Source organism: Pleuronectes platessa, chromosome 14 (genome assembly GCF_947347685.1).
Source record: "Pleuronectes platessa chromosome 14, fPlePla1.1, whole genome shotgun sequence".
NCBI classification, from domain to species: Eukaryota; Metazoa; Chordata; class Actinopteri; order Pleuronectiformes; family Pleuronectidae; genus Pleuronectes; species Pleuronectes platessa.
The window spans coordinates 12,375,897-12,400,925 of NC_070639.1; the positions used below are offsets into that span (position 1 = coordinate 12,375,897).

At 43.1% G+C, this 25,029-nt stretch overlaps 1 protein-coding gene across 5 annotated transcripts; it reads left to right on the forward strand.

Annotated features, from left to right (window-relative positions):
• The first annotated feature begins 2,112 nt into the window (after positions 1-2,112).
• LOC128456243 (disintegrin and metalloproteinase domain-containing protein 23) lies at positions 2,113-23,569 on the forward strand. 5 transcript variants are annotated; one of them, XR_008341805.1, is made up of 26 exons: positions 2,113-2,356; positions 3,072-3,289; positions 3,707-3,783; positions 7,235-7,298; positions 8,598-8,680; positions 8,815-8,878; positions 9,714-9,786; positions 11,755-11,822; positions 11,976-12,041; positions 12,275-12,343; positions 12,568-12,734; positions 13,819-13,903; positions 13,989-14,076; positions 15,169-15,220; positions 16,158-16,257; positions 16,351-16,422; positions 16,514-16,600; positions 16,692-16,772; positions 16,886-16,936; positions 17,064-17,127; positions 17,221-17,326; positions 18,223-18,342; positions 18,467-18,635; positions 19,730-19,841; positions 19,976-21,293; positions 23,316-23,371. XR_008341805.1 is itself a non-coding variant. In XM_053440336.1 (26 exons), the coding sequence occupies exons 1-26, from the start codon at positions 2,281-2,283 to the stop codon at positions 23,359-23,361; spliced, it is 2,349 nt and encodes a 782-aa protein (XP_053296311.1). In that variant the 5' UTR covers positions 2,113-2,280; the 3' UTR covers positions 23,362-23,569. The 5 variants fall into 5 exon arrangements, 3 of the variants coding, with proteins under 3 accessions (XP_053296311.1, XP_053296312.1, XP_053296313.1); XR_008341806.1 differs by lacking the exon at positions 23,316-23,371 and having other exon boundaries at positions 19,976-20,384; positions 21,203-21,293; XM_053440336.1 differs by having other exon boundaries at positions 21,203-21,293; positions 23,316-23,569.
• The last annotated feature ends 1,460 nt before the right edge of the window (positions 23,570-25,029 follow it).

A 25,029-nucleotide genomic window follows, 5' to 3' on the forward strand; every position in this document is an offset into this window, starting at 1 on the left:
AAGATAAGGTCAATAGGTCAACAGACATAAGCACAGAGGCAAATATTGAAATGAATGATGGGGGAATTGCGTTTAACTGCTTTAGTTTCATTTTCATTATGCTTCCTCAGTGACACCTACAATGTGTGATTTTCCCATGTTTTTTAATTAAATAAAAAAAATGTGTATTTTTGTGGAAGTGTTTTGTGAAAGATCTATTTTACCGACAAAAAATTATCAGCTTCTATACATTGTGGTCAGTTAAACTGCTGATGCTTAACTATTAATCTGATCAATAGCTAATGACCTCCTGTAACATTACATATTGTAATCTACTGCATTAAAATAATGATTGTCGCAGTTTTAGTTTTTGGAGTTTTGTTTTACAATATGGTTTTGCTAAAAGTGATTCTACAACTAAAAAGTATTTAATAAAATTGTAAAATGTCGTATAGCTTTCAGTAAGTGAAAATGACATGAATTCAAAACTAAATCCTCAGACCTTTATGGTTCAAAACGGTCACTAAATAGAGACTATGTATATTATATATTGAACTAGAGGGCTTGGTGATAAAAAAAATTGAAATATTAGCAATACAGTTTTCATCTAAAATGTACATATCAATACATTTCGTAAGCATGGTGCAGGCACCAAGGTATGTCTGCTCTTATCCTCCTCAGGAACCATGTTCAACCTTTGATCACAGCAGACATTCAGCTTTCATTTAATGTGAGTCAAATGTGAATGTCGGGGCTTACAGACACTTGGATGACACCACAGGAGCAGTTTGGAGGCAATTTAAGTTTTTTTTCGGTTGTTCCTTTACGTTTTAAGAGGTGGTCTCCATTTTCTTTAATTGTTTTGAATTTGGCTTCAACGTCGTTTACCCCTGACACTCCAAAAGTGTTTTTCCGGACTCAAGCACTTCACCCACCACCTCCATCGGCATAGTGGTGAGTACATAATGAGTGAATTTGCATTGTTTGGTGATCTATCCCATTTGATTTTAGATAAACAAATATAAACTAGAAGGTTTTGCATGAATTTTCAGAATTATATCAAATTAAATGTGTCCCCCACTGTGATTCTTGTAAGGCATCAGAAGCCAAGGTTGGAAACTACTGGGTTATTCTCTAACAATGTTTTTTTTTAAGCATGTTAAATCCTCTAGTATCTAAAATCCAAAAATATAAAAGTAACTTTTAAATCAGGCTGTCAAATATATGTAGTAAAGTAGTAAATACAATGGTTTTCTCTGAAATGTGTATCAAAAGCAGCATAGAATGACACAGACACACACACACACACAATAATTTGTCCATCTTCTTGTTGTGCTTAGTTTCTCATGGAATTGAGCAGGTATTGTGGCCTAGTGGTTAGAGTGGTCGTTCTCCAACAAGAAGGTCGCCGGTTTAAATCCCACTCTGCCCCAAATGCATGCAGAAGTGTCCGTGGCAAAATTCTGAACCCCTAGAATCTGCAGGACTTCAACCACCTATTAATTGCACAATATATAACACTGTGTAAATTAAAAAACAATATTAAATATAGTCCGCTTCTAAGCAGGACGTGCGCACTTCACCTCTGCGCAAGAGTTGCGCAGTCTGCGAATGTTAGCAGGTTAAAGACTTCAAAGAGCCAATTAATTTCCCTAAAAAATAATAATAATAATCCTTACAATGTCAATAGGGCCTCACTGTCAGTCAGTGCCTGTCAGTGCTTGGGCCCTAATAATATGACATTTTCTATTTATTGTGATAATTATCAATATCGTCTTGATATAATTCTTTGGCCATTAGCCTCCAGCCCTACATTATGATATATGATAAAAACAATGTTTTATTTATTATCTAAATTATTTATTTATTTATCATCCCTGAGTGTCATATGTTATTCTAGTGTGTGTGTGTGTGTGTGTGTGTGTGTGTGAGAGAGAGAGAGAGAGAGCTCCCGTCGGATTGTTCGGAACTGCAGCCCATGTCTGTGGAAGTCACCTGGAGGGGAGGGAGGACATGTTTGCTATGGTCGAGGAGGAGCCTGCAGCTTGACTTCCAGTAGCTGTGACTGGCCGCCGCCTTCTCTCTGCCTCTTCCCCCACCCATCATCCATCCATCCTCCTCCTCCTCCTCCTCCTCCTCCTCCTCTTCCTCAGCAGCTACTGCAGCAGCAGCATCCCGGTGCCTCCCGGATCCATGAAGAACTCCCTCCCGCACGGCTCCCTCCCCGCCGCGATGGGCCGCAAGCCTTCCACCGCGTTGCTGTGTTGATACCGAGATATTCCACTTATTCAAATATGAATCATGCATTTGATATTTCTGGTCACTTTGCTCGTCAGCGTCCTCTCGCCCTGGCTTCATCCATCTCTAGCGTCATCCGGTACGTATTGCCCGCGTCCTGCTGCCTTCTTGTCACTTTGATGTCAGGAAATAGCCTCCACCCTCCACTTTGACATAAACGCTGACTGGCGGTGGACAGCAGGTGCTTCGCTTTGTGTTTCCTCTCCGCGATAAAACGCAGGGATGTGTTCTGTTCAATATGCGGTGTTCTCGAACATGATGGTGCATTGAGGCACACCACAGCCTCCCAGCAGCTTTTGTTCAGCCTGATATGAAACAGTGCTCTTCATTATGTATGATCTCCACATTCGGACGAACAACCACTGCTAACCTGATTTTTCCTGACGTGCATAATGTAATCTGCTGTTACTGTCTGGGGCTGTTTGGATTCATATTGCATAACAGGAACTGCATTCATCTGTCTGGTGCAGAGTTTTCCACTTCTAGCGACAAGCACATCAAAAGTAGATTTCAGCGAATTAAAGCATCTTATTTTCCTCATTCTCAATCGCCCAAACAGCCATTTGTGGTTGTCAGTGTTATTATTCTATGTGCAACCTTGCCGAAGTGGGTCCTGAAGAATCGCAATGAAGCTGTGGCCACTAGCCTCAGTGTTATCAATGCGTTTCATGAATAAAGGATGACAGCTGGCTCTTTGAATACTCTATGTGTGTGTTCATGTGTGTGTGTTCGTGTGTGTGTGCGTGTGTGTGTTTGCTTTTCTCACGGCGGTGCAATGGGGATTCTCTTTGCAGATTCTCAAGGAGTAGAGGACAAGGTTGAGAGGGATGCGGTGCCCGTGCTGCTGAAGCAACAGGCGACTGCAGCACCTGCCACAGACAACACAACCCGCCATGCAGCAGAGCATGAGATCACCTACCCCTCGCGGCTGATCTACTACCTGAACGAGGACTCGGAGAGCACCTACCATGACCTGGACACGCGAGTCCAGAGCCAGGCCGCGGAGGGCCAGGTAAGCCGGGGCAGGTGATACCGGGGTGTGGTGGGAAGATGTTTTATATCAAGAGTCTGGCCGCATAACAGCCTGCTGTCTGGTGGAGGTTTTGAGGAGTTGTAAGCCCGTATCATAGCCTGTGTAATTCTGTCTTTGAAGCCATTTTGCTGCACAGCTTCTGTTCTAACAAAGATAGCCCCAGACACACGCAGCACATTCACAAACATGCTTTGTGTGCATCACGTCAGAGCCACCTTGCTGAAGGAAGCATTTCTCCCACTGTACCTTACCATCTGTTCTTTACCCACCACTGCTGCTCTTTGCTCGCTGTACTTTAGATGATGGGGACTTTTGCTCTGTAGACTGACTTAATCGATCCTCTACTCTGAAGTCGCCATCATCCTCTGCAGTGACCACTCTCTTCTCCATTAACAGGCAGTCCACCTTGCCCAGGCCAGTTTCCAGTTAGAGGCGTTTGGCTCCAGATTTGTCCTGGATCTAAAGTTGAACAAGTAGGTCCTTCTTCGCCTCATCTAACCAACCAACTACAGTAATTCATTATAGCCAAAACGATTGATTTAAGAGCTGAAAGCCGGCCGCTGTGCTCGTTAATTGTAACAGACTGTTTGGCTGTGGTTTAACTTCCTGTGAGAGGGATTTGGACGTGTAGTTCAGCAGTGTCTTCTGTCAGGGTCGTGGTGTAATGTTTTATTGTGCAGGTGGTAGAAAATGGCACAACATCAGCAGCTGCATTCATTTTAGTGTTAAGACTGCAAACGCTGTCTGAACATCCGTTCTACAGCAGACCCACACTGATACTGTAGATGTTATAGAAAAACATTTCTATGTTAAGCTACGTTGTAGAGTTTTTTTTCCTTTTTAATTCAGGGCTTTTAAATATTCTCCGACACAATAAAAATGAATATTGGATTTATAATCCTGAAAAAATATGATCGAAATCTGAGGAAGATTCAAAATCAGCGCACTCATGTGCACGTAGACATGTGCATGGACGAACCCCATGACACAAAGCAGAATTACAGCGAGATTTTAAAAAGTTTAACAAAACATCAAACTTGTTTTACTGTGAAGATCAAATCCTGTAGAGACAGTGGTTGTCTGACCTTGGGCGCCAACACGACCTGGATCGTCCTTGGGTGTTTCTGGGCAGGATACTTATGAGCAAGCATGGGATTCCTGTCTGTGGCTGACTGCTGTTTGTAACTGATATGTGTTATTATATGTCAGATTAGTCATTATTTCAGCGTCAGTCTAAGGGAATGTATTCAGGGAAGCTGTAACTAAATAGGGCCGAGTACCGGTTGCCAGAATCCTGCAAATGCTGAGAGAAATCTTAGTTCAGCTTCCAGTTTACACACAAGGACAAACTGTTTTTGGGAAAAAGATCTTGAAAAGAGTCTATATCTTTTATTGCTTTCCATCATAAAGGAGCAGAGCGGCTATGCCCTGTGATCACTGTCCCACTCAGAGACACAAGGCTCTGGACACTCAATGATATTGATTTACCCCCCTCACAAAGTAGCTGGTCTACATATGTGAAGGCTTAATGTGCATGTGTACAGGGACTTAGAAATGCTGATTGGATTTCGGTCCCTGTTATTGAATGGATTCTGGATTCTGCAGTGAAATGTTGTAATTTTATATTGTGTACATCTGAGTGGCGTTAGATGTTGATCTTACTGTCTAGTTATTGCTAAAATGCTGCCATTCCACGTTCAATGCATCATTTTCATTTTGTATGATAGCTGCTGACACACCAGTATATTTCAGTGCCAACATAGAAGCTGGTATCGCACAGCTTTCTGACTAGTCTTATATCAAATCGTTTTTTTTCTTTGGGTCAGATGACATTGATGGGGCGGCTGTATCTCAGGAGGTAGAGTGGGTCATCTAACCAGAGGGTCGGTGGTTCGATCCCTGGATTTTCAGGTCTGCATTCTGAATCGTACTTGGGCAAGATGCTGAACACCAAATTCACAGCAGTGCGCGAATGCTGTATGAGAGAAAAAGCGCAGCATGTAGTGGCGCTGTATGCATGTTTGTGTGAATGGATGAATATGGCTCGTGACTTAAAATGCTTCGAGTGGTGGATAAGACAAGAACATTTCTGTACAAATAAAAATGGACGGGGTACAGACTCCAGCAATGTTGAATTTGTTTTGTAGAAGCCACATATGTGAAGGGAGCGGCTGCTGCTCGAGGCCCAACGGGGGACGGGAGTGTGACCTTGTTTCCCAGCTGTGTGCCGGCACTGTAGGTCATCTGTGAGATACATGAGCCCACCTCACTCCTCCTGTGTTCCTCTCTTTTCATGTGAGAACAGGGGTTTGAATTCTGCTTGGCGTTGTAGCTGCGACAGTACGGCTCTAAATATAGATGGGTGTGCAACCTGCCAATGGGCGCTTCTTTATCTCCTCACCTCTCCCTGTACCTGGGATTCTTAACCGAGGAAACAGGTTTTCCCACTGGAGGACGTATATATTGATTGAAAGCACATCCCTTTTCATGTAGTGTATCATGAATGGGACCAGTAGCTTCCCCTGTAATGGACCCTTAGTTCTTTTTAAGATATCCTGCTGTGAATATCTTTTCCACTGCTGACACTTCCTTGGAGTTAAATATATAAAATAAAAGATTATTTCTATTTGTTAAGAGTTTAAACATTGTGATATGACGGTGTCGTGTGTCGCGACAGGAGTCAGAGCTGCATTTCATGTGGTGCCAGACAGAGCAGTTTTTTTATTTTGTTTCTCTGGCTTGCTTCTGTCTCGCTTTCCTCTGCTGCTGCTGCTGCTGCTGCATTGAGGCACTCAGTGCTGGACAAGAGTAACCTCAGGGCAGGACAGTGCTGCCTCCACACACAGATTCATAGATCTCTCTCTCACACACTCGTAACACTAATGCTTTACCCCTCCATGCTTGGCGGTGCACCCCACCACGCACACACACACACACTAACACACCGGTATACCCTCTTACTCTCTTATGTCCACCTAAAAATAGGCCCCTCACTCAGGAATCTCTCTCACACGCCGCCCCTGCCTCGACACTTCCCCTCAACCGAGTGCACTTCCTGCTCACATGCTGCCGAGCATCACTCTTTTTATTTTCAATTTTATTTTATCTTCTGCCGCAACACCTCCACATCTCTACAGATAGGAGGGTGTGTTTTTGTTTGTTTGCAAGATTACTCAGAAGGAAAAAAAATGCAGTTGTGGCAAAAATGGCCACCTCTTGAAATCAGCTGTCAGCTAACAGATTGAGTGTGTGTAACGGTGAGGGACGCTGACTCAAACAGGGGGAACTCGACCGCTGTGTTCAAGGTGAAGCCGATGGCTCACAATCATTTATTACGCGAGGCAGATTTCAGACGTAGGTGCTTGTTTCGGTTCCTGTTACTCGCGCTGTTTCTCAACCACTGATCTAAGTTTGGGGAAATTGAGAAAGACGCAGTTTTGTAAAAAGAAGTTTGAGAGGAACGCTTTTTTTTACAATTTCTTTTAAATTACTTGAATTACTGTAAATCTACTTTTAGAATGAGTGTGTAACTGTGTGTGAGTCTCTATTTAGCCTCTTGTTATGAAAGAATGTGCATGTTTTTGAAAGATTTATAATTTTCTCCAATACAGTCTTGTTTGTGCAGCATCTCACAAGTAAAGTGCATCCAAATCTTTTCCCGAGGGCCGGGGACATTTACCATCTGCGGTGCTCTTTTGAGAGGCCATGCGCCATGTCATGTTTGTGCAGACTAATCCAGGCACTGTGGTTATGACTGTTCTTGTTTAAACTCCAACCAAAGCAGTGCTCACCGCCCGTTTGAAACCACACTACTATGTGAGTCAGAGAAAGCAAACACAGACAGACTGTTGTGTTGTTTTTTACTGTCGCTGCATCACTTCCTTTCGATTTAACCAACTTCAATCCCTGTTTTTCCTTTTTCAGCGGCTTGCTGTCTTCAGATTATGTTGAGATCCATTATGAAGGGGGCAAACCTGTTCTATCAAAGGTAACATCTTCTGTAGTTTTAACACAAAATGTTAAAATATCTTCTTTTGTTGCTGGTGTGTGGTTTTCTGTTTCCTCCAGACAGTCTTGTACATCGTTGGTAAAGTTAAAGGCACAACTTTTTTTTTAAATTGAAGACAGATGTGTGTTGACGGCCTGTGAATCAGTTTGCTTTGGTCTTTTATTATTTATCCCTCTGCAAATCTGTCACCAAATTAACACTGCAACTGTCACACGTCAAACTTAAAACTGCAGTTATATTTAGACTGAGGAAAAGAACAAAATGTACAAGATGAAGACTGATATAGATAGATAGATAGATGGATAGATAGATAGATGAATAGATAGATAGATAGATAGATAGATAGATAGATAGATAGATAGATAGATAGATAGATATTGGAACATGAAACAGAAGGACAGCATGTGGATGGATGAATGGATCAATGCACATAGATGGATGGATAATAGATAGCAGAACATGGGAGTACATGGTGTTTATAAAATCGAAGGAGAGTGGATGGATGGATGGATAGATGGACAGAGGAATGTGGAAGTTTATCATTTAATAAAACAGAAGGAATGAATAGATAGGTAGACAGATACATAAATAGATAGATAGATTGATTTTGGAAGTGCGTGGTTTTTTACAACACAGAAATAAAAGATAGATAGATAGAAAGATAAAAAAAAAAGTTAAAAGATAGATAAGAGCATGTAGACAGAGGTAGAGAAGATAGCAGGTTAGGAATGAGAGCTGGCTCCTGCTGCTGCTGCTGCTGCTGATCAGGCAGAGGGCTGGGCTGGGCGTGCTGGAGCTGAATCAGCAGGGCTTCGCTCCCCTGCAGCCTCCTGCTGGAGCTCTGGTCATGTGACGAGGGAGAGAGAGCACTCTGCAGCAGCAGTGCAGCGTGGGATGGATGAAGTGTGAGAGAGGAGGAGGAGAGAGGGAGAGGTGTGTGTGTGTGGGGGGGGGGGGGGGGGGGGGCTGTCCTCTGTTCACCCCGGGTCTGACAGCTGAGTCACAGATAGTACCAGGACCCACCTTGACGTCTTGACACACACATGTTAACAAGCATCGACGGAAATGCAGGAATGAGCCGCATAAAAGCCAAACCCAACATCTGTGAGACAGGCTGTTCCATCGTAAGAAATGCTCAAGATAATTGAGTACGGATGTGACACATTCACCACGGAGTGACCGGTACACACAGTGTTGTGCTTTGTTTTGCTGCTTTATTTATAGCCCTGGTTTGCTATGATGTTTCTTTAGCGCTGTGTGAATTGTCTTCCCCCTCAGGGCGGTGAGCACTGTTACTACCACGGCCAGTTGAGAGGGAACGATAACTCCCACGTGGCCTTATCTACCTGCAACGGGCTGCAGTAAGTGAACAGCAGGGTTGTGTGCACTCCTCGCTGTGTGTGTGTCAGAATATCTGTGGATGCGCTCGTCTCAGCCTCCTATTGACTCAGTATCGAATGGCTTCTCTCCCTTTTCTTCTGTCTCTGGCCGGCAGCGGGATGTTTGACGATGGAGTCTATGTGTATCTAATTGAGCCCTTGGAACAGACTCATTCGATCGTAAGTTATTCCCTTTGCCAAATATGTATCACTCAGATGTTTTTCTGTTCCTTTCTGCTCGTGTAGCGTCAGCACACAATGCACAACACGCGCCGCTTTTTACATATGTATCTGAGGATATCCTCAACACTCCAAGGACATTCCGTTTTTTTTTTTTAAAGGAAGGAGCTTTGACTCATGAGATAAGTATAGAGTGGAACTCAGTACACCACATACCTCTGCCCAGGCCCAACAGCCCATCTTAAATTCAATCATGCTTCCCCAACTAATACACACTCTAAATATCAGTTCCCTAAATATCCATGAATTATTCCATTGTAAATCTGTGAAATCTTGCAATGTTAAAGAAAGGGATTAAAAATTCCTGTAACCGCCCCTGATTCCATTTTTGTGGAAATCTGTTTAATCAATTTTGTGAAGTCTTGATTGTAATCAATATAAACCAACCAACTAACGTAACCTTTTCGGGGGTAATAAAGCTTACTGTCCAATGTGTAGGTAAAACATTAGCTCATCTGTAGCCTTTCGAATTATTTGTGTAGCCTAATTATTTAATTTGATCATATAGATGCCTGTGCGTGATTTTAGTTTGGCCAATCTCCCATCCACTAACATGGAGGAAGCGCGGTTCATTTTAACAATATCGTTGAATTAGCCTTCAGGCCTCATTAGCAGTGTTACTGTCATCACTATTTCTACCTCATCATGTATGGCACACAGGTCATTTGCTACACTAGGTTTGATGTTGAATCTTACTTAACAGTGTCCATAGTGAGCCCTCTCCCTCTCCAGCATCTCTTCAATCTTTTAACACTTGTGTGCCTCACCTCTGCAGGATACAGCTGCAAGGCCTCACAGTTTAAGAAGAGCAGCCTCCCTTCACTGGAACAATGATCCAGAGGAGCAGGGTAAGGGTTTTCATCACTCTCCTTCATGATCTTCATGATTAATCATCCACCTCTGCTCCATCCTGTCATTACCTTTCCCTTGGAAGGTCAGTGTTCAGGACACAACATGCATTTTCGAGAAGTCCTTTCGTCTGTATGAGCCATTCTTGTGAATATGGTGTCTCGAGAAAGTCTGGTTAGGTTTTTTTGGGTGAAGGTAAAACGTCAAGGTCATTGTAACCTAAAAAATCAATTCCTTTGCTGTGTGAACATAATAGCTCAAGAATGGCTTTAGTCTTATTGTTTCGGGGTTTGTACAAATGTTCACATGGAAGCAAAAATGAACTGATATGATTTTGGTGGTCAAAGGCAAAGTTCAGGGTCATGTGGCATGACAAAACATGTTTTTTGCGACTTGGACATGATATCTCCTGTTTGCCTGTAGGGAGTTGATTTTCTGACCAGTTGTCACATGGGTTTAAAGATTAAAGATTAGATTTCAGTGGTCAAAGATCATGGTGACCTCATGACTCTGGACAAAAATGTATGTGGACTAAAACTGCAGTGGTGGCTGAAGCAGTGTAATCTCAGGCCGGTAATCCTAGTTTTTTTTTAGTCTGTTATGATTAGTGGTATGGTGGTATGGCTGGACTCAGAAACACAAGTTGAGTAATGACAATGACCATGACAAATGTGCTGAACAGAAAAATGTGGACAGGGAAGGGCTGACCCATAACAAAGGGAGACTATCAAAGCAAGGGTGGGGAAGGAACAGGGAGGGTCCAGGGGGCACCGGGCAGAGTGAGTTCGAAGGGATCCAGGGGATTTCCACCGAGCCCAGAAGGGTGGTTGAGCTGAGGAGGTGGCTGAGCGTGACTGGAAACGAGCGTGGAGTTGGTCGTCCTGGCAGACGGACAAGACAGGGTTCGCGCCAAGCAGGCAGGCACAGAGAGAAGGCAATGCATTCAATTATCATACGAGCAAGCAAGAGTTTGCCAAAGAGTGACTGTGCATTCACATCTATGGTTCCCATGCTTCTTGGAAGGTCCCATTTCCCTTGCTGAGAAATTGTTGTTCTAACCTTTTGTGCCTTGAAGCTGGAATGTGGAAAAAGCATGTTTCCTTTAAACTAAATGTGTAGTATTTACGTGTTTAAACAACACCTTGACACATCTTTTTAGTATTTGCATAAAAACAAAGAACAAAGAAAAAGGATCAGGTGTGACCGCCTGATTAATAATTTAAAACCTACGCACATTAATCATAAACACGTCTGTATTGTCTAAAAAGCCTTGTGTCACGCGCTTTTGAGAGATGGACGTGCAGTTTAAGTGACCGTGGTTCACATGAGAATCTACTATTTGAAGCTCTAAGTACAATTATGTTGATTGGTTTTCTAAGTTAGGAAAACAGCGACTCATGTGCCAACATTTTTGCAGACTCTCTGAGTTGTTTTTTTCCGACTTAAAATGCAGATCACGTGAATTGTTCCAGTCTGGGACTAATTTGTCCAATTATTCCGACACGAACCAAGTACCACAATATTCTGGCAAGGGGGTAGTGATCCGACCAGACGTTCTATACTGCAGTCAGGGGTGGCGTGGATAAGCAGATGGGGAACTGACAAGGCAAACACACGTACATGCCCAGAACCAGTAGGTGTATAGAAACCAGTCAGAAACTCAACATCCATATATAGCACAAAAGTGATAACACCTGAAAGTGTTAGAAATTGATTTTGTTAAAAATCAGACCAGCTGATTTAAGCATTAGATGTTATGCTTCTCCTGCTTTTACTATTATACTTAATTTCATATCTCTACTCGCATCGGGCATCCATAGTGCTCAGTTGGAAATTCATAGAAATTCTCAGGGGTGAAAACAGGAAAACACGTTGCTCTCTGCTTGAACGTCCAAACTTATAAAAATTCTTAATACGTGTGTTGTCACTCTTTCCTTTTGTGTGTGTGTGTGTGTGTGTGTTCACAGATGAGGAGGGGCATCTCTTCTCGGAGCTCGATGACTTGTCCTGGCTGAAGCGCAGGAAAAAGCGAGCTGTAAGTCTCTGTCTCACTTAATGCAGCAAATGTTGAGTCCACCTCCCTTGACTTGCTTTACACATGATTTACAATAAGACAAACTTTACAATATGAAGGTTTATGCTCGAAGTAAACTAGTTATTGCTGATTGCCTCTGGTTTTGACTTGCAGATGCCTCGCAGTGTGTTTGAAGAGATGAAATATTTAGAGATCATGATTGTCAGTGACCACAGTATGGTACGTATAACCATTTAATGCAATAACAACAATAAGAAATGCCTGCTTTGATTTTCCTTTATCCTTTCTGACTCTATATAAATATATAAAAACTAATTCATATTTTAGATCATCTCTGCCTTTGTCCCACAACAGGGAGCAGTGTCAGTGAACGTGTCCTGTTTGCCTTTACAAATCACTCACTTATCTCTTCCTCATCTCCTCTTTTGTTCTTGTTGTTTGTGTGTCTGCAGTATAAACGACACAAGACCAAGCAGCACACGAGGAATTTTGCCAAGTCTGTGGTGAATCTCGTGGATGCTGTGAGTAAATGCTCAAGTTACGTTTTGAGAAATGTGTTTCCGATCATGAATACAGATCTAGATCCATTTCAGAATGTACAAATGAACAGTCCCTACTTGGTCCTGCATCCCCCCATCTGTCCTGCTCCGACAGTTCAGATCCAAATTCTCATCCTCTTCCTGTGCTGTCACTTCTGTGTCTCTCTGCCTCCCTCTCTGTCTTTCTTTATTCCTTCCATTGGCAGATCTTCAAAGAGCAGCTGCACACACGTGTGGTGCTGGTTGCAGTGGAGATCTGGACCGACAAGGATCAGATCCCCGTCAGCGTGAGGCCGCTGGAGATGCTGCGGGATTTCTCCAAGTACCGGCAGCAGAGCATCAAGCATCACGCCGACTCTGTGCACCTTTTCTCGTAAGCGAAAACAAAACTCTCATTTCTTCATGTGCGTTAAAAACAAAGTCGACGTTAGCAGGATTTACGATCACCATTGCATTTAATTTTTCTCTGGATGTGTATTTAGTTTAATTATTTAAAAAAAGGCATGTAAATGGGATAATAGGAAAACATACCTGGGAAAGAACTGTTTAATCTGTCCGTCGATCCATCCATCGAGAAAATCAACGCAGATATGGGGAGAACATGCAAACTCCACACAATAAGACCCAGGCCCTACCAGGGTTCAAACCTCCTTGTTATGAAGGAGGTTGATGTTTTTCCTCTGTTGATGTAATTTCTGTTGTACTTTATTCCTACTTGGCCACGTCGTCTTGTCATAGTTGAACTGTTTGTGTTTTTTGTACTTCACTCTTTGTGTAACGTGGCCTGATCCACATTTGATCACATATTATTCTCTTTGTTTGTCTTTGCAAGTTCACAGTGCTCTCATCACACCTGTGCTCACTGCAGCTACGAGTGTATTTCAAAAAGTGCTGTGTCTGCATGCATGGATATTTACCTCTGCCAAGCAGGTTATGTTTTCATCACTGTTTGTCTGAAACTACCGAACCGATTATCTTGATACTTGGTGGAACAGTGGGGCATGAGCAAAGGAAGGACACTTTAACTCTTGGAGCAGATTCGATTAAGGGAGTTGGATGCAGGATAATTTTTTCATTTTCATTATCATCATTTTGTTGAATTACTCCGACATTAATGCATCTTAATGTGAAAAAAAACAGTCAATAATTATAAACAGGAGAAATTTGTTGATTCAGTATTCTTAAGGTCATTATTTATACTCAGTTACTGTAACAAATATTCCTTTCAACCATATTAGAGAGTGTTCTGCATTTAATGTAAACAGTTTGCGGAAAACATGCCTGTGTCCATGGTATATATAATATATGTATATACAATATAGTGATAAAATAGCCACCCTCTAAGTTCCCAATTTATTTATGATACATCTTTTTCCAATGATCTGATTCTCTTTGATGTTTTTCTATCTTTCATCTGTTGTTCACACCTTCTTCCTTGTCTCCTGTTATTCTTGCAGGAATGTGACTTTCCACTACCGCAGAAGCAGCGCGGCGTACTTCGGGGGCACGTGCTCTATGAGCCGCGGGGTCGGCGTCAATGAGGTCAGATTTGCTGTCTTAACGTCTAGTGTCACAGCGTGTGATTGCGAGCGGCTAATCTCCAGCTCTCTGTTGTGTGTGTCCACAGTACGGCACCACCGGGTCCATGGCAGTGTCTCTGTGCCAGAGCCTGGCGCAGAATCTGGGCATCCAGTGGGACCCAGCATCCAGGAGAAGTATACATGAAATAGACATTCTTATCTAGATATAGCAAGCCAGGGAGGGGGTTCTGTTCAGAGCCAAAATAACAAGGTTCAGGTCCTTCACATTCCCCAAAAAATCCCCTCAACCATGTTTCATTCAGGGGCCATTGTTAGGCGAGGCTCGTCTTTCTCCTAAATCCACTGTGGTGGAATGAACTCTAGTCCTCTATTAGTCCTTGATAACATCTACTTCTTGAATTCACTTATTTCAAGTTGTTTTGGTCAAATTTGTAAACTGAATGTTATTAAATTTCCTGAGGTTTTGAGATAAATGTTTCCAAGGTCTCTGTTGTTTTTCTCCCCCCATATTTTTAAATGTCCAGTATAAAGTATTCTTTAATTGTCCACAAGAGGTTTGTGGTGAGATCTGTCTAATCGGAGACATGGTTGTTCAAAGAGGAATGTCTCTTCAGAATTTATCAGCTCTGGTCTGTTCACTAGATTAGCTTCCATTGTGTCGGTGTGACAGCAAATATCTCAAAACTTCAGCATGTAAACTTAAATTGCTGGCGTGGCTAGATACATACCATTAGCAAGGGCCAAACGTCTCACTTAGATGAAAGCAGCTTTCTCTCTTAATTATATTTGAAAAATGCAGGGTTGATAGATATTTAAAGTCCAAACATTTCAATCTCTTTAAGCATTCACAACAGCAGATGGCGCCTGTAAAACATAAAAGGTGCCTGTTCGCAGCTGACTGCCAGGAGTGACAGATGGAGAGATGCACAGATTGTCCTTGAAGAAGTTGTCCGAGAGTTAGATGATGCAGAGTCAGGATTTGTTCCGTCAGCGTTTAATATCACAGAGCTTATCGAGGCAGTGTCGTCAAACAGATGCCATGTAGGAGATTCTGGATTGGAAAGTATGAGAAAAGAAAGGATCTTTACAGAAAGCTGCACAAATCAAGTGCTGAATTCAGTTCACTCTGATTCTCTACTAGGGGAAATATAATCATTTCAATATGCTTTACTTAAATATTCAATCTTGAATGTAATGTATTTTTTCTGCACTGTGTTTACATCTTGCTTAATCTCTGTGGTTTTGTTCTCTCGTTCTAATTCCCAGAGGAATGTGGTTGTGCTGACACGTGGACGGGCTGCATAATGGAGGATACTGGGTAATGTCCAACATGTCACTCTGAGACACAAACACACACTCACACACACACACACACACACACACACACACACAAACACACACACACACACACACACACATTCATTAATGTAGTAGGGAGTGTGGGAATGATGTTATCAGACTTTTAAACTGAAGATGTGGCAGATAGATGTGCTGACATATTTTTCATCTTTCAGAAACACTATACCCTTGTTCTTTTTGCAGTGTAATAAACAGTTTAAGTAGTTTAGGTATCCACTCAGCAAAGGTACATGTCCACTAGTGAGATGATATGTAAAGTATCGCTGTTTTAAGACAGGAACTCCGGGTCAGACTTTCTGCAGAGTTTTCCCATCACACATTCTGCATTCAGACACGTTCACAACAGATCAGGAGCATTCAGGTGAGGGGTGGTGCAGCAGGCAGAGGCAGGATAAACGTGCATATTTCTGACCTTGTCAACAACAGCTCACTTGATCTTCGTAGGGGTCTTCTACGTGTAAAGCACAGCTATTTCATTCTGAGATTTTACTTTTCTTTTTTTAATTTTTGCACCCGTCGCGGGTAAGAAACACGATCAACACGCCCACCCACTTGCCGCGAACCGTGCGAATGATATCCCGCTGTTTTCTCTAATCGGCTTCTTTGGACTTTCTGCAGAGTTTTTACCAGGGGGCTGGCTGGAGAAGGTCCAGAGCCTCTCAGACATTTGCGTTCACACATACACGTCCTCTGGAGAACGTCCGGAGATTATCAGTGCATGTCCGAAAGCAGCTTAGGTTAACGCCAGGTATAGATAGGATGTGTCTGACCCAAAATGTATTGCTTCGTAGTTGTCATTAATGAATTTGTTATCTCTTTACACACACACACACACTGTTTTGTTTTTCACTGCTTCCAGTTCTGGTTAATTATCACCTGATATTCTCTGTCCTCAGTGTCCAACACCCGCGGCGATTCTCCAAATGCAGCATCTCGGACTACAAGGAGTTCCTCTTGAAAGGAGGAGGCTCTTGTCTGTTTAACAGGCCGACCAAGGTAAGAGGCTGTGCCCCTCGGCCCCTTGCCTCACGTGTCACATGTCATAGATCTCACCTTATCCTCCATACGCTCTCGTCCTCTCTTGTGCAGCTGTTCGAGACGACAGAGTGTGGGAATGGATTTGTGGAGGTGGGAGAGGAGTGTGACTGCGGAGGGAGATCGGTGAGTTTCTTTTTACTTCAGCGAGTCACTTCTGTTTGCTGTCGTCGTGTTTGCTCAGACGGGTGAAGCTTGTTCCCTGGTTTGTTTGCAGGAGTGCTACAAGGAATGCTGCAAGAAGTGTTCCCTCTCCAACGGGGCGCACTGCAGCGACGGCCCCTGCTGCAATAACACATGTCTGGTATGAGCTTTGCATTTTCTTAAAGATCAAGAGCACAACATTTGCATTTCTGAAACATGAATTTAGACTTCTCTTATCTTTTTCCTTCCAGTTCTATCCACGAGGTTACAGTTGCCGCTACGCTGTGAACGACTGTGATATCTCAGAGACCTGCTCTGGAGACTCTGGACAGGTGTTCTTGTGTAGCACTAGCACATTTCTTTATTTCAGTACATCTCTGTCATTCTGCCTTTTTACATTAATGTGCATGGTTATAAAGTCACATGTTAATCACTTTCATTCCAGTGCCCTCCCAACCTACATAAACAGGATGGTTACCTCTGCCAGGTCAACCAGGTACGCAGACTGGTGGATCTTTTAACTTCTCCAAACAAGAGCACCCATGTACCAGAATAGCCAGTTTGTGAAGCAGCAGACAGAAAATGTAAATAATTCATTTCATTTCTCCTCCAACCGTCTGAAGGGTCGCTGCTACAATGGGGAGTGCAAGACCAGAGAGAACCAGTGTAAATACATCTGGGGTTCAAGTAAGATTAACACTTCACATTAACTCTGTATCAGAGTGTCACTGGTGTAGCCGGGGGCCGTGCAGCAGTTCAGCCCTGCTCTCTGTTCTTCAGAGGCCGGAGGCTCGGAGAAGTTCTGCTACGAGAAGCTCAACACGGAGGGCTCAGAGAAGGGCAACTGTGGGAGAGATGGAGAGAAATGGACCCAGTGTAGCAAACAGTGAGTTCTAAAGAAAGATCAAATTACATTAACTCATTTTTTTAACCCATACACGTCCGACTGGTAGGACTGTCTGTTTCAGCATGGAGGCTGTTGTCTATGATCTTTTATTAGTGACAAGTGAGGAGAGAAGTTTTGAATTGAACCAGTAGAGGGCAACAGAGAGAATGAAAGATGTTCATCAAAACTCTTTTCCTCCTGAAGTTTTGTTTTAATGTTACGTAGCCCACTGTGCAATATTTACAAAAATCTGTGTTATTATAGTTATTACATACTGAATTGTCCTTATTATGTATTATGTGTACTGTATTATGTACAACATTGTTATGTCCTCATATTGAGAATTCTTATTTTATATTATTGTATTTAAAAAAATATGATTGTTATTATTATTTCTTGTAATCCTCTAATACTTTTTGAATTCAATTTCAACAGGCCTGGACCACAGAGTTAACATTGTTATTTCTTCACACACATGAAACTGCAGCTGTTTTAGAGCAGTATTGGAGAAGTATTCAACTATGTTTTCAATTATGAGTTTCCTGTCAACAACTTCTTATTCAGTTTTTATGTTGCCCTATTATAATTTCGCAAGCATAAATGATTCCAGTTCGTTTTACTATGAAGGGATAAATATATGTATAAAATGAAAAGACAACAAGTGAATTTTATTTTTCATTAAAAAAAAAGAAGACAAGAAATATTTCAGTAAAAACAGAGAACCATACAAATAAAGTAAAGCCAGATGTTTTTTAATTAGAGGGCTGGTTGTAAAAAGATGGGCCTTAACACAGAATTTGAAGTGGCAACAGAAGGATAAAAACCTGATGAGTTATAGTTTATACTAAGTAAAACACCGTTATCGTTACAGATGAATGTCTTCTTGTCTTTTCCAGTGACGTGTTCTGCGGTTACCTTTTGTGTGCGAACATTGGCCGCAACCCACGCATCGGAAGTATGAAAGGGGAATTAACCACCATTTTCTTTAACCATAAAAATGTGCAGATAGATTGCAGGTAAATTTATGTTTACTTTATCACTTAGGCTGTCCATGTACTGGAAATTCCCTCCCAACCTCTCCTCTGTCCTCCTCCCCGTTTCCTTCCTTCCCTCCTCTCCTCTCCTCTCCTCTCCACATAGTGGTGGCCACGTCCTTTTGGACGATGATACTGATTTAGGCTACGTGGAGGACGGGACTCCCTGTGGGCCGTCAATGATGTGCCTTGACCACAAGTGTCTGCCCATCCAGTCACTCAACATGAGCACCTGCCCCAGTGGACCTAATGGACAGGTGTGCTCTGCCCATGGGGTGAGTTCTAGTTTACACTGACCCCCAATTTACGCTGCACCCACTGGGGTCTGACCAGCAACGGAAACAATACATCTGTAGAAAAGATGATTGGCAGGTCTACTCTTTAGGTTTCATGTACTTGATTCAAGAAGAACCGGACTTCCTGGAAATTACTGTTTTTTTTCTTCTTCTGATTCTCAAACTGAAAACAAACAAACATGGCAGCTTCTCTGCAGATGCCAAATTTAATCTAAACTACACCAAAGTCATCTTCAAAATAAAGTATTGACAAACATGTTTGTGCATTTGCTCAACAAAACATTTGTAGATTGTATCTGTTCACGAGGGCTGTGATGAGGCAAATAATTTGTCCAATCATCAGTCAGCTCGTATCTAACTAATACGGATTTGCTCATAACCTGCCATAGTTCATCTGTATCGTCCTTGTTCACAGCTGACATGTTAACATTTAATTAAACAGGATGTTCAGATTACTGCGACTTCCTGTGCAGACTGAGTTTCTGCACGCTGTCAGCCAATCACAGTTTGTACATGCAGTTCTCAGGAGAGGTCAAATACAGCGAGCCTAACTCTAACCCTAGTGACAGGTAATGACTCCATAGTAGCTCTCAGTTGGACATCTTGATCTTTAACTGTTTGTCAAGACCATGGACTTTATATAAAAATGGACGACACATCTCCACTTCCTCGCACTATCCAGAAACAAAGCCACAATATCCCCGATATGAAGGCTGCCATCTTTTCTGCATAGTATCGAGGTCCTGCACTCGACAATTGAGAGTCAGTCTCAGGTGTTGTCCATCGTGTTTGTATAGCATCAAATACTGTAACTAATTAAAACCAAGAGTGTAGGTTTATGACCTACAATGCTTTACTTTGTTTGGGGGGGGGGGGGTTTGAAATGTTGTCCATCTTTATGTACAGTCTATGGTATAAGTGTTTATGTGGAGGCATGTGTTATCTGTGGATGAACAAAAACCTAAAAATGTCCAGTGTTGAGAAAGCTTCTGGGGTTGTTGTGTGTCAGCAACTTTATTTAAAGCTCTCCCGTGCCCGTCACCACCTCATCTGTTTCTGTTTCATTCGTACAGGTGTGCAACAATGAAGCCACATGCACGTGCGACACCACCTGGGCAGGGACAGACTGTAGCATGCCTGACCCGCCTAAAGAGCCTGAGGCCACTCAGGACGAAGGGCCCAAGGGTCGGTTTCCACCTCTTTCAACCTCTGACATCTGATAGAATAATGAATAACACACAAGTTCATATGCACTGGTTAAATGCAGCCAAGATTCACCCTGACATATGAGTAAATACTGTATATTTTGTCCTCCTCAGTCACACGGCTAGAGCCGAGTCAGCACAGATTCCTAGATGTGTGAGTTTCTCAGGTGAACTCGAGACTTTACATGTAACGTAGCAGCCGAAGGTGAATATGAAAGCCGTGTTGCATTTGACTAGTTTGATCCAGATGATGACAAAACACACTATTCAGCTGTACACCTGATGGTTTGCCTATAGGGGGAGACGGGGAGGCTAAGGGGGCGGGAGTGTCACAGAGGGGAACCGTTTCACTTCATCCTTGCCTCTGAAGCAGAAGCCTGCTGTTTCTTTTTGACAGGGTGGTAATAATTGCTCCTTTTCCCCTCTGCACAGTGAGCGTGGCCACTAACAGGCTGATAGGGGCAGTAGCAGGGACCATTCTGGCCCTGGGGGTGATTTTTGGAGGCACAGGGTGGGGAATAGAGTAAGCATCTTTAACCCTTTCACAGCTCTTCCTCTCATAGTGGTGCCTCAGTGTGCGGGCGGTCTCGTGAGCCGGCCTGAGCCCGTGTGTGCGTCCCGGTGGCTTTGTGTTTTTCTTGTGTGTTGGTGATGACCATATAATTGTCATGTTATTGGATGTTTTCAATGTTGTGTGATTGATTGATGGATTCCCCCTCCTGCCTCCTCCTCCTCCTCCTCTCCTGCCACTTCCTGTCGTTCCCCATTACTACCAGCCTCTCTCTCATCCTCCTTCCTCTTCTTCTTATCCCGTTTCTTTCTCTTCCTCTTAGTCGTTATGTGGTTGCTCCTGTGATCCTCTCCTTTCTGGGGCATGTGGGGCATTTAGATGGAAAACAGTCCTGAGAAGTGTCCAGTTAGTGACCTGGCTTGTAAGTCAGTGGTAGGCTGTGTGGTGACTGGGACCCCTAAAAACATTTTTCCACTGCCACATATACACAGCACCTGCCGATCTCTGCTTAAATACACCTCTACAGTGATGGATACCCAGGGTCTAGCCTCCTGCACAGACTTAACAAACAGACCACTGATAATCCCTATGTCAACTGACACCTGATAAATGTAAATAATCCCAGCGCCTCTAACTTCATTATCTTCTAGATTAAAGGGGTCTGAAAAGCATGCAAAAAACATCTCTTCAGACTCAAGTCATGTTACTGTGGTAGAATACTTCTGGTTATGTTTTCTGTTCCATGTGAAATCGTCATTGTACAGTTACGTGTCATTGATACAGTAAGTGAGTGAAGAAACTCATGTCTTTCTCCCCATAACCTTTTACAGGTCCTAGTGCCACCAATCTAATAATAGGCTCCATCGCCGGAGCCATCCTTGTGGCTGCCATAGTGCTGGGGGGGACTGGATGGGGCTTTAAGTAAGCAACACGCCGCATGCCTCTCCTGCTCTAACTCTAGCATCCCTGCTGCTTCTAGACACCAGGGTTTGAGCTTCTGCTATCGAATACGGACACCCGGGTGGACAACGCAAAAAGCTTTTTATATTGAATAATGTTTTCTTTAAAACTGTGAGAGCACTGAGACGAACGTGTTTGACATGTTTCTGATCATGTTTCTTCACTCAGCGTACACTCCTGGTGGTTTTCCTGAAGAGGGCGGGGTATCGACGTGTACATTTGGAGAGACACTAGGTGTCGTCTGTGCGTCAGTAGCAGAACCTCAAACTGATTGGACGGGCAGAGCTCAATGCTTGACGTGCATGTTCAGTGAAGGACCTAATAACAGAGATAGAGGGGGATTAGTGTTGTTAACAGCTAATGGTTTCAAAAAGATTGTGTATGAGAGTATTAATAAGTAAAAGTTTGACTTCCCCTCTTTAATGCAACAATAGGCCTAACATATCAATGTGTAGCCAGGATATGTACTTGATTGTACAATAGATTATGTTCAATAAGTTCCAATCTACCAATTATTAGCCTGATGTCTTGAGCAACAGGGGTGTTACACATTTTAATTATAAAAAAAGGCCAAAGGAGTCAAAGAGAAATATAATCCTGCAGCCACCAAAGCATGCCAGGTAGCAAAGCATCATGTTTGTTCACCAAAAAAAAAAAGACAGAAAAAAAAAGAAAAAAAGACAAAGGATTTCTGCATGTTGACTTGTCGACTCGGAGGAGGTCAGTTCATTGCACAAAGGCTGAGCCGAACCCACAGTGATTTGGTCCAGGGTTGTCGTGCTCTCACCACTTCCATGATCTTTTCCTCAGTCCGCTACTGTTTGAGGGTGAGACTTTAAATGGAGTGGTGAGAGCGACAGAGAGTGAGAGAGAGAGAGAGAGAGAGAGACACTCACACAGAGAGAAGCCAGGACGTTTTTGTTGGTCGCAGCCTTTGTGCCATGGCTAGCCACACCCACCTGGAGGGCGAGGCTGCACCCCTAGAGCAGAGCAGGACCTCTCTCGGACCCGCCCACACCGGCTGCCATTGCTGCCTGCTTCACAGACCTGGTACAGACACAGCGCATCGCACTGCATGAACCACGCACAGCAATAGTGCCACCCTCAACTGGCCTACTATTGGAACTGGTGCATGACAGAGTGATAGAAGCCCCACAACAAGCCACAGTACGGGGAGGTTATACATCACTCCTGTTGTCGTATTCGTTGTCGTTCCACTGTTGTGGTAGTAGTTATTGTTGCTTCTGCTGCTGTGGTTGTCGTTTATGTGGTTGTCTCCTCTTTCCCTCCTTTTATAGAGTATATTTTATGTTAGCTCTATCCTCCCAGATGGTTATGTTTTTTGGGTGGAACAAATGTCTTTCCCATCAAAACTGGTGATGAGACATGTCGCCGACACTTTCTCACCTTGTAAACTGATGTTGCACGCACAAGCCAGGCAGCACTTGTCTGCCAGAGGGCGACAAAGGAGATTTATTTTCACAAAGCTTCAATATTCAAAGTTCAAATTCAATTTTATCTCACTAAATTGAGTGGACGTTTTTATGTAGGTCACTTCTGTCCAGTCCTCAGTGTCTACACAGAATAATTGGAAGCAGATTGGATCCTAGAACCAAAATAATCTCTTGGTCTTCAGGGTGGTTTTGCAATATAAAGAGAAAACCGTAGAAAGTTTGTGAATATAAATACCTTTGACCGTCTCTGCAGTCAAGTTCGATCTGGCCAACGTGGACCAGCCTTTCCTCACTTCAGTGTCTTCAGCATCTTGATCTTGGAAGTCCTCAAAAAAAAGAAATTACATAGATAACAACAGTGAATGTTGTCCTCTCATTTCACTGTATACAACAGAAATGTTTAAAGCATTTGCTTGTGAGTACGACTGAACTGAAGAGATGAGTGCAGTTGCTTGTCCAGGTTGCACTAGCTGTGTTGACAGATGTGACCATCGCCCGCACTGACTCTTGTTTCTTGTCTCCCAATAAGAAATGTGAAGAAGCGGCGGTACGACCCCAACGCCTCAGCCATTTAACCCAGGGAGAGATGGCAATCACAGACGGACTCCTCCAAGGCTTCCTTAGTTGGCTACCTGACAGCTGGACTGCACTTACTGCTGCTGATCTTTGGCATTAGATTTACTTGAACCAGACATAGTGGACATTTTAACAAATTCCATCGTAGTGACATAAGAAACGCAGCCTTTTTCGACACCACCTCACTCATAAAAACGACCCCACCCGCCCACCCACTCACCCTGATCTCTAGAGTGACAGAGCTCCTCTTCAATCCTTTTAGTGCCAGTGCACAGGCGTTCAGGCGGAATCCACACCACTCTCTCACCTGGCATGATTATCCGCACAGAGCGTGCTGCTTGCTGGCCCCCCCGGCATGAGGAGTCCTCTTTACAGGGCTCTGCATGGCTACGAAAACTACGAATATACTGCAACAAAAAAAAAAAAAAAAAAAAACATACAAAGAGGAAAAATTCCAACAGAGGAGATAGCCTCGTTAAAAAACAAAACTCAGTGGAAAGCTGATGGAAGCTCCTATAGTCTACTTTTAGGTGTTGTAGATGAACAAAGGAAGCTGCATGTGAGGACCTATAAGGGCGGTGCAGACCACATGGTGAATGCACATACACAATTACACACACACACACACACAAAATTGTACATAAATAAGGAGTTCAGGTTTGGAATTATCAGCATATTTTTAAAGGACATCAATTGCTTCTGTTTTTATTCTCAGCATGTTGTATAGCGGGTGTTTTTTGGCAATGTTACGGGAAAAAAGGAAAAAGAAGAAAACTGCACTTATGATTTTGGGCTTAAAGTTTTCGCCGCACGCTGCACAGCCGGCTGGGATTGTCGGGGCTGAGGTCAAAGGTCAGATCACACATCAGTGGACCAAGCGGCTTTGGTGTCAAGGAGAAGCATGTCAGTTCTAGAGGGATTTGGACTGAGATCGCAATCACGAGATCCCCCCCCCCTCCCCCCCCTCGAGTATCTTCAACAGTGACTCAAAAGCCAAAGATCCAATCACCTGAACATATGGATGTTGTTGCACACAGAGCACTTTCCCCTCTCTGTCTGCAGCCAGCGGTGCCTCTCCTACTGCTGAGGGCAGGACGCCTTTCCACGCAGGCACTCACCGGTCCAGCCAGGTCTTACTTAACAGTCCTCATCAACACCCACTATACTGGCTTAGCCTTTCGCTCTCATTACCTCTTCATAGAAGATCAAGATCCGCTCTACTGGTAACGCTGCATGCAATCACTATAGTGGGCTTATAATTCTATATGGGAGTCCCCAAAAATCTGCAACAAAAATATGCTACAAAAAGGTAGGTGCATGTCAACAACAGAAAACATTTAACTTTTATTTACTATGCAAAGAGAGATATTGCACAAAAAGTATGGGTAATAACGATATCGATGTAGACATGGAATTACAAGAAAACGTCTGCTAATCAGCTACTATCTTTTGTATCTGGCCACTCCTACACAGCTTGTTTCATTTCGCTTCAACGTACTCAAATTACGAATGGAGAAATAACATTAAAAAAACAACAACACTGGATTAATATTTCAAATGATAAACATGAGAGCACCCTTTTGCATTTGTGGGACTGAAAAATCTTTTTTGTGTGTTTTTCATTCAGTCTGATGTTTTTAATCACACACGTGTACACGCACACACAC

What these genes read in the sequence shown, in the direction of transcription:
- LOC128456243 (XM_053440336.1), top strand. Translation starts at nt 2,281, where the DNA reads ATGCATTTGATATTTCTGGTCACTTTGCTCGTCAGCGTCCTCTCGCCC. An exon ending in TCCATCTCTAGCGTCATCCG is followed by an intron (nt 2,357 to 3,071) that starts GTACGTATTGCC and finishes TTCTCTTTGCAG; the next exon opens with ATTCTCAAGGAGTAGAGGAC. An exon ending in TTGTCAGTGACCACAGTATG is followed by an intron (nt 12,042 to 12,274) that starts GTACGTATAACC and finishes GTGTGTCTGCAG; the next exon opens with TATAAACGACACAAGACCAA.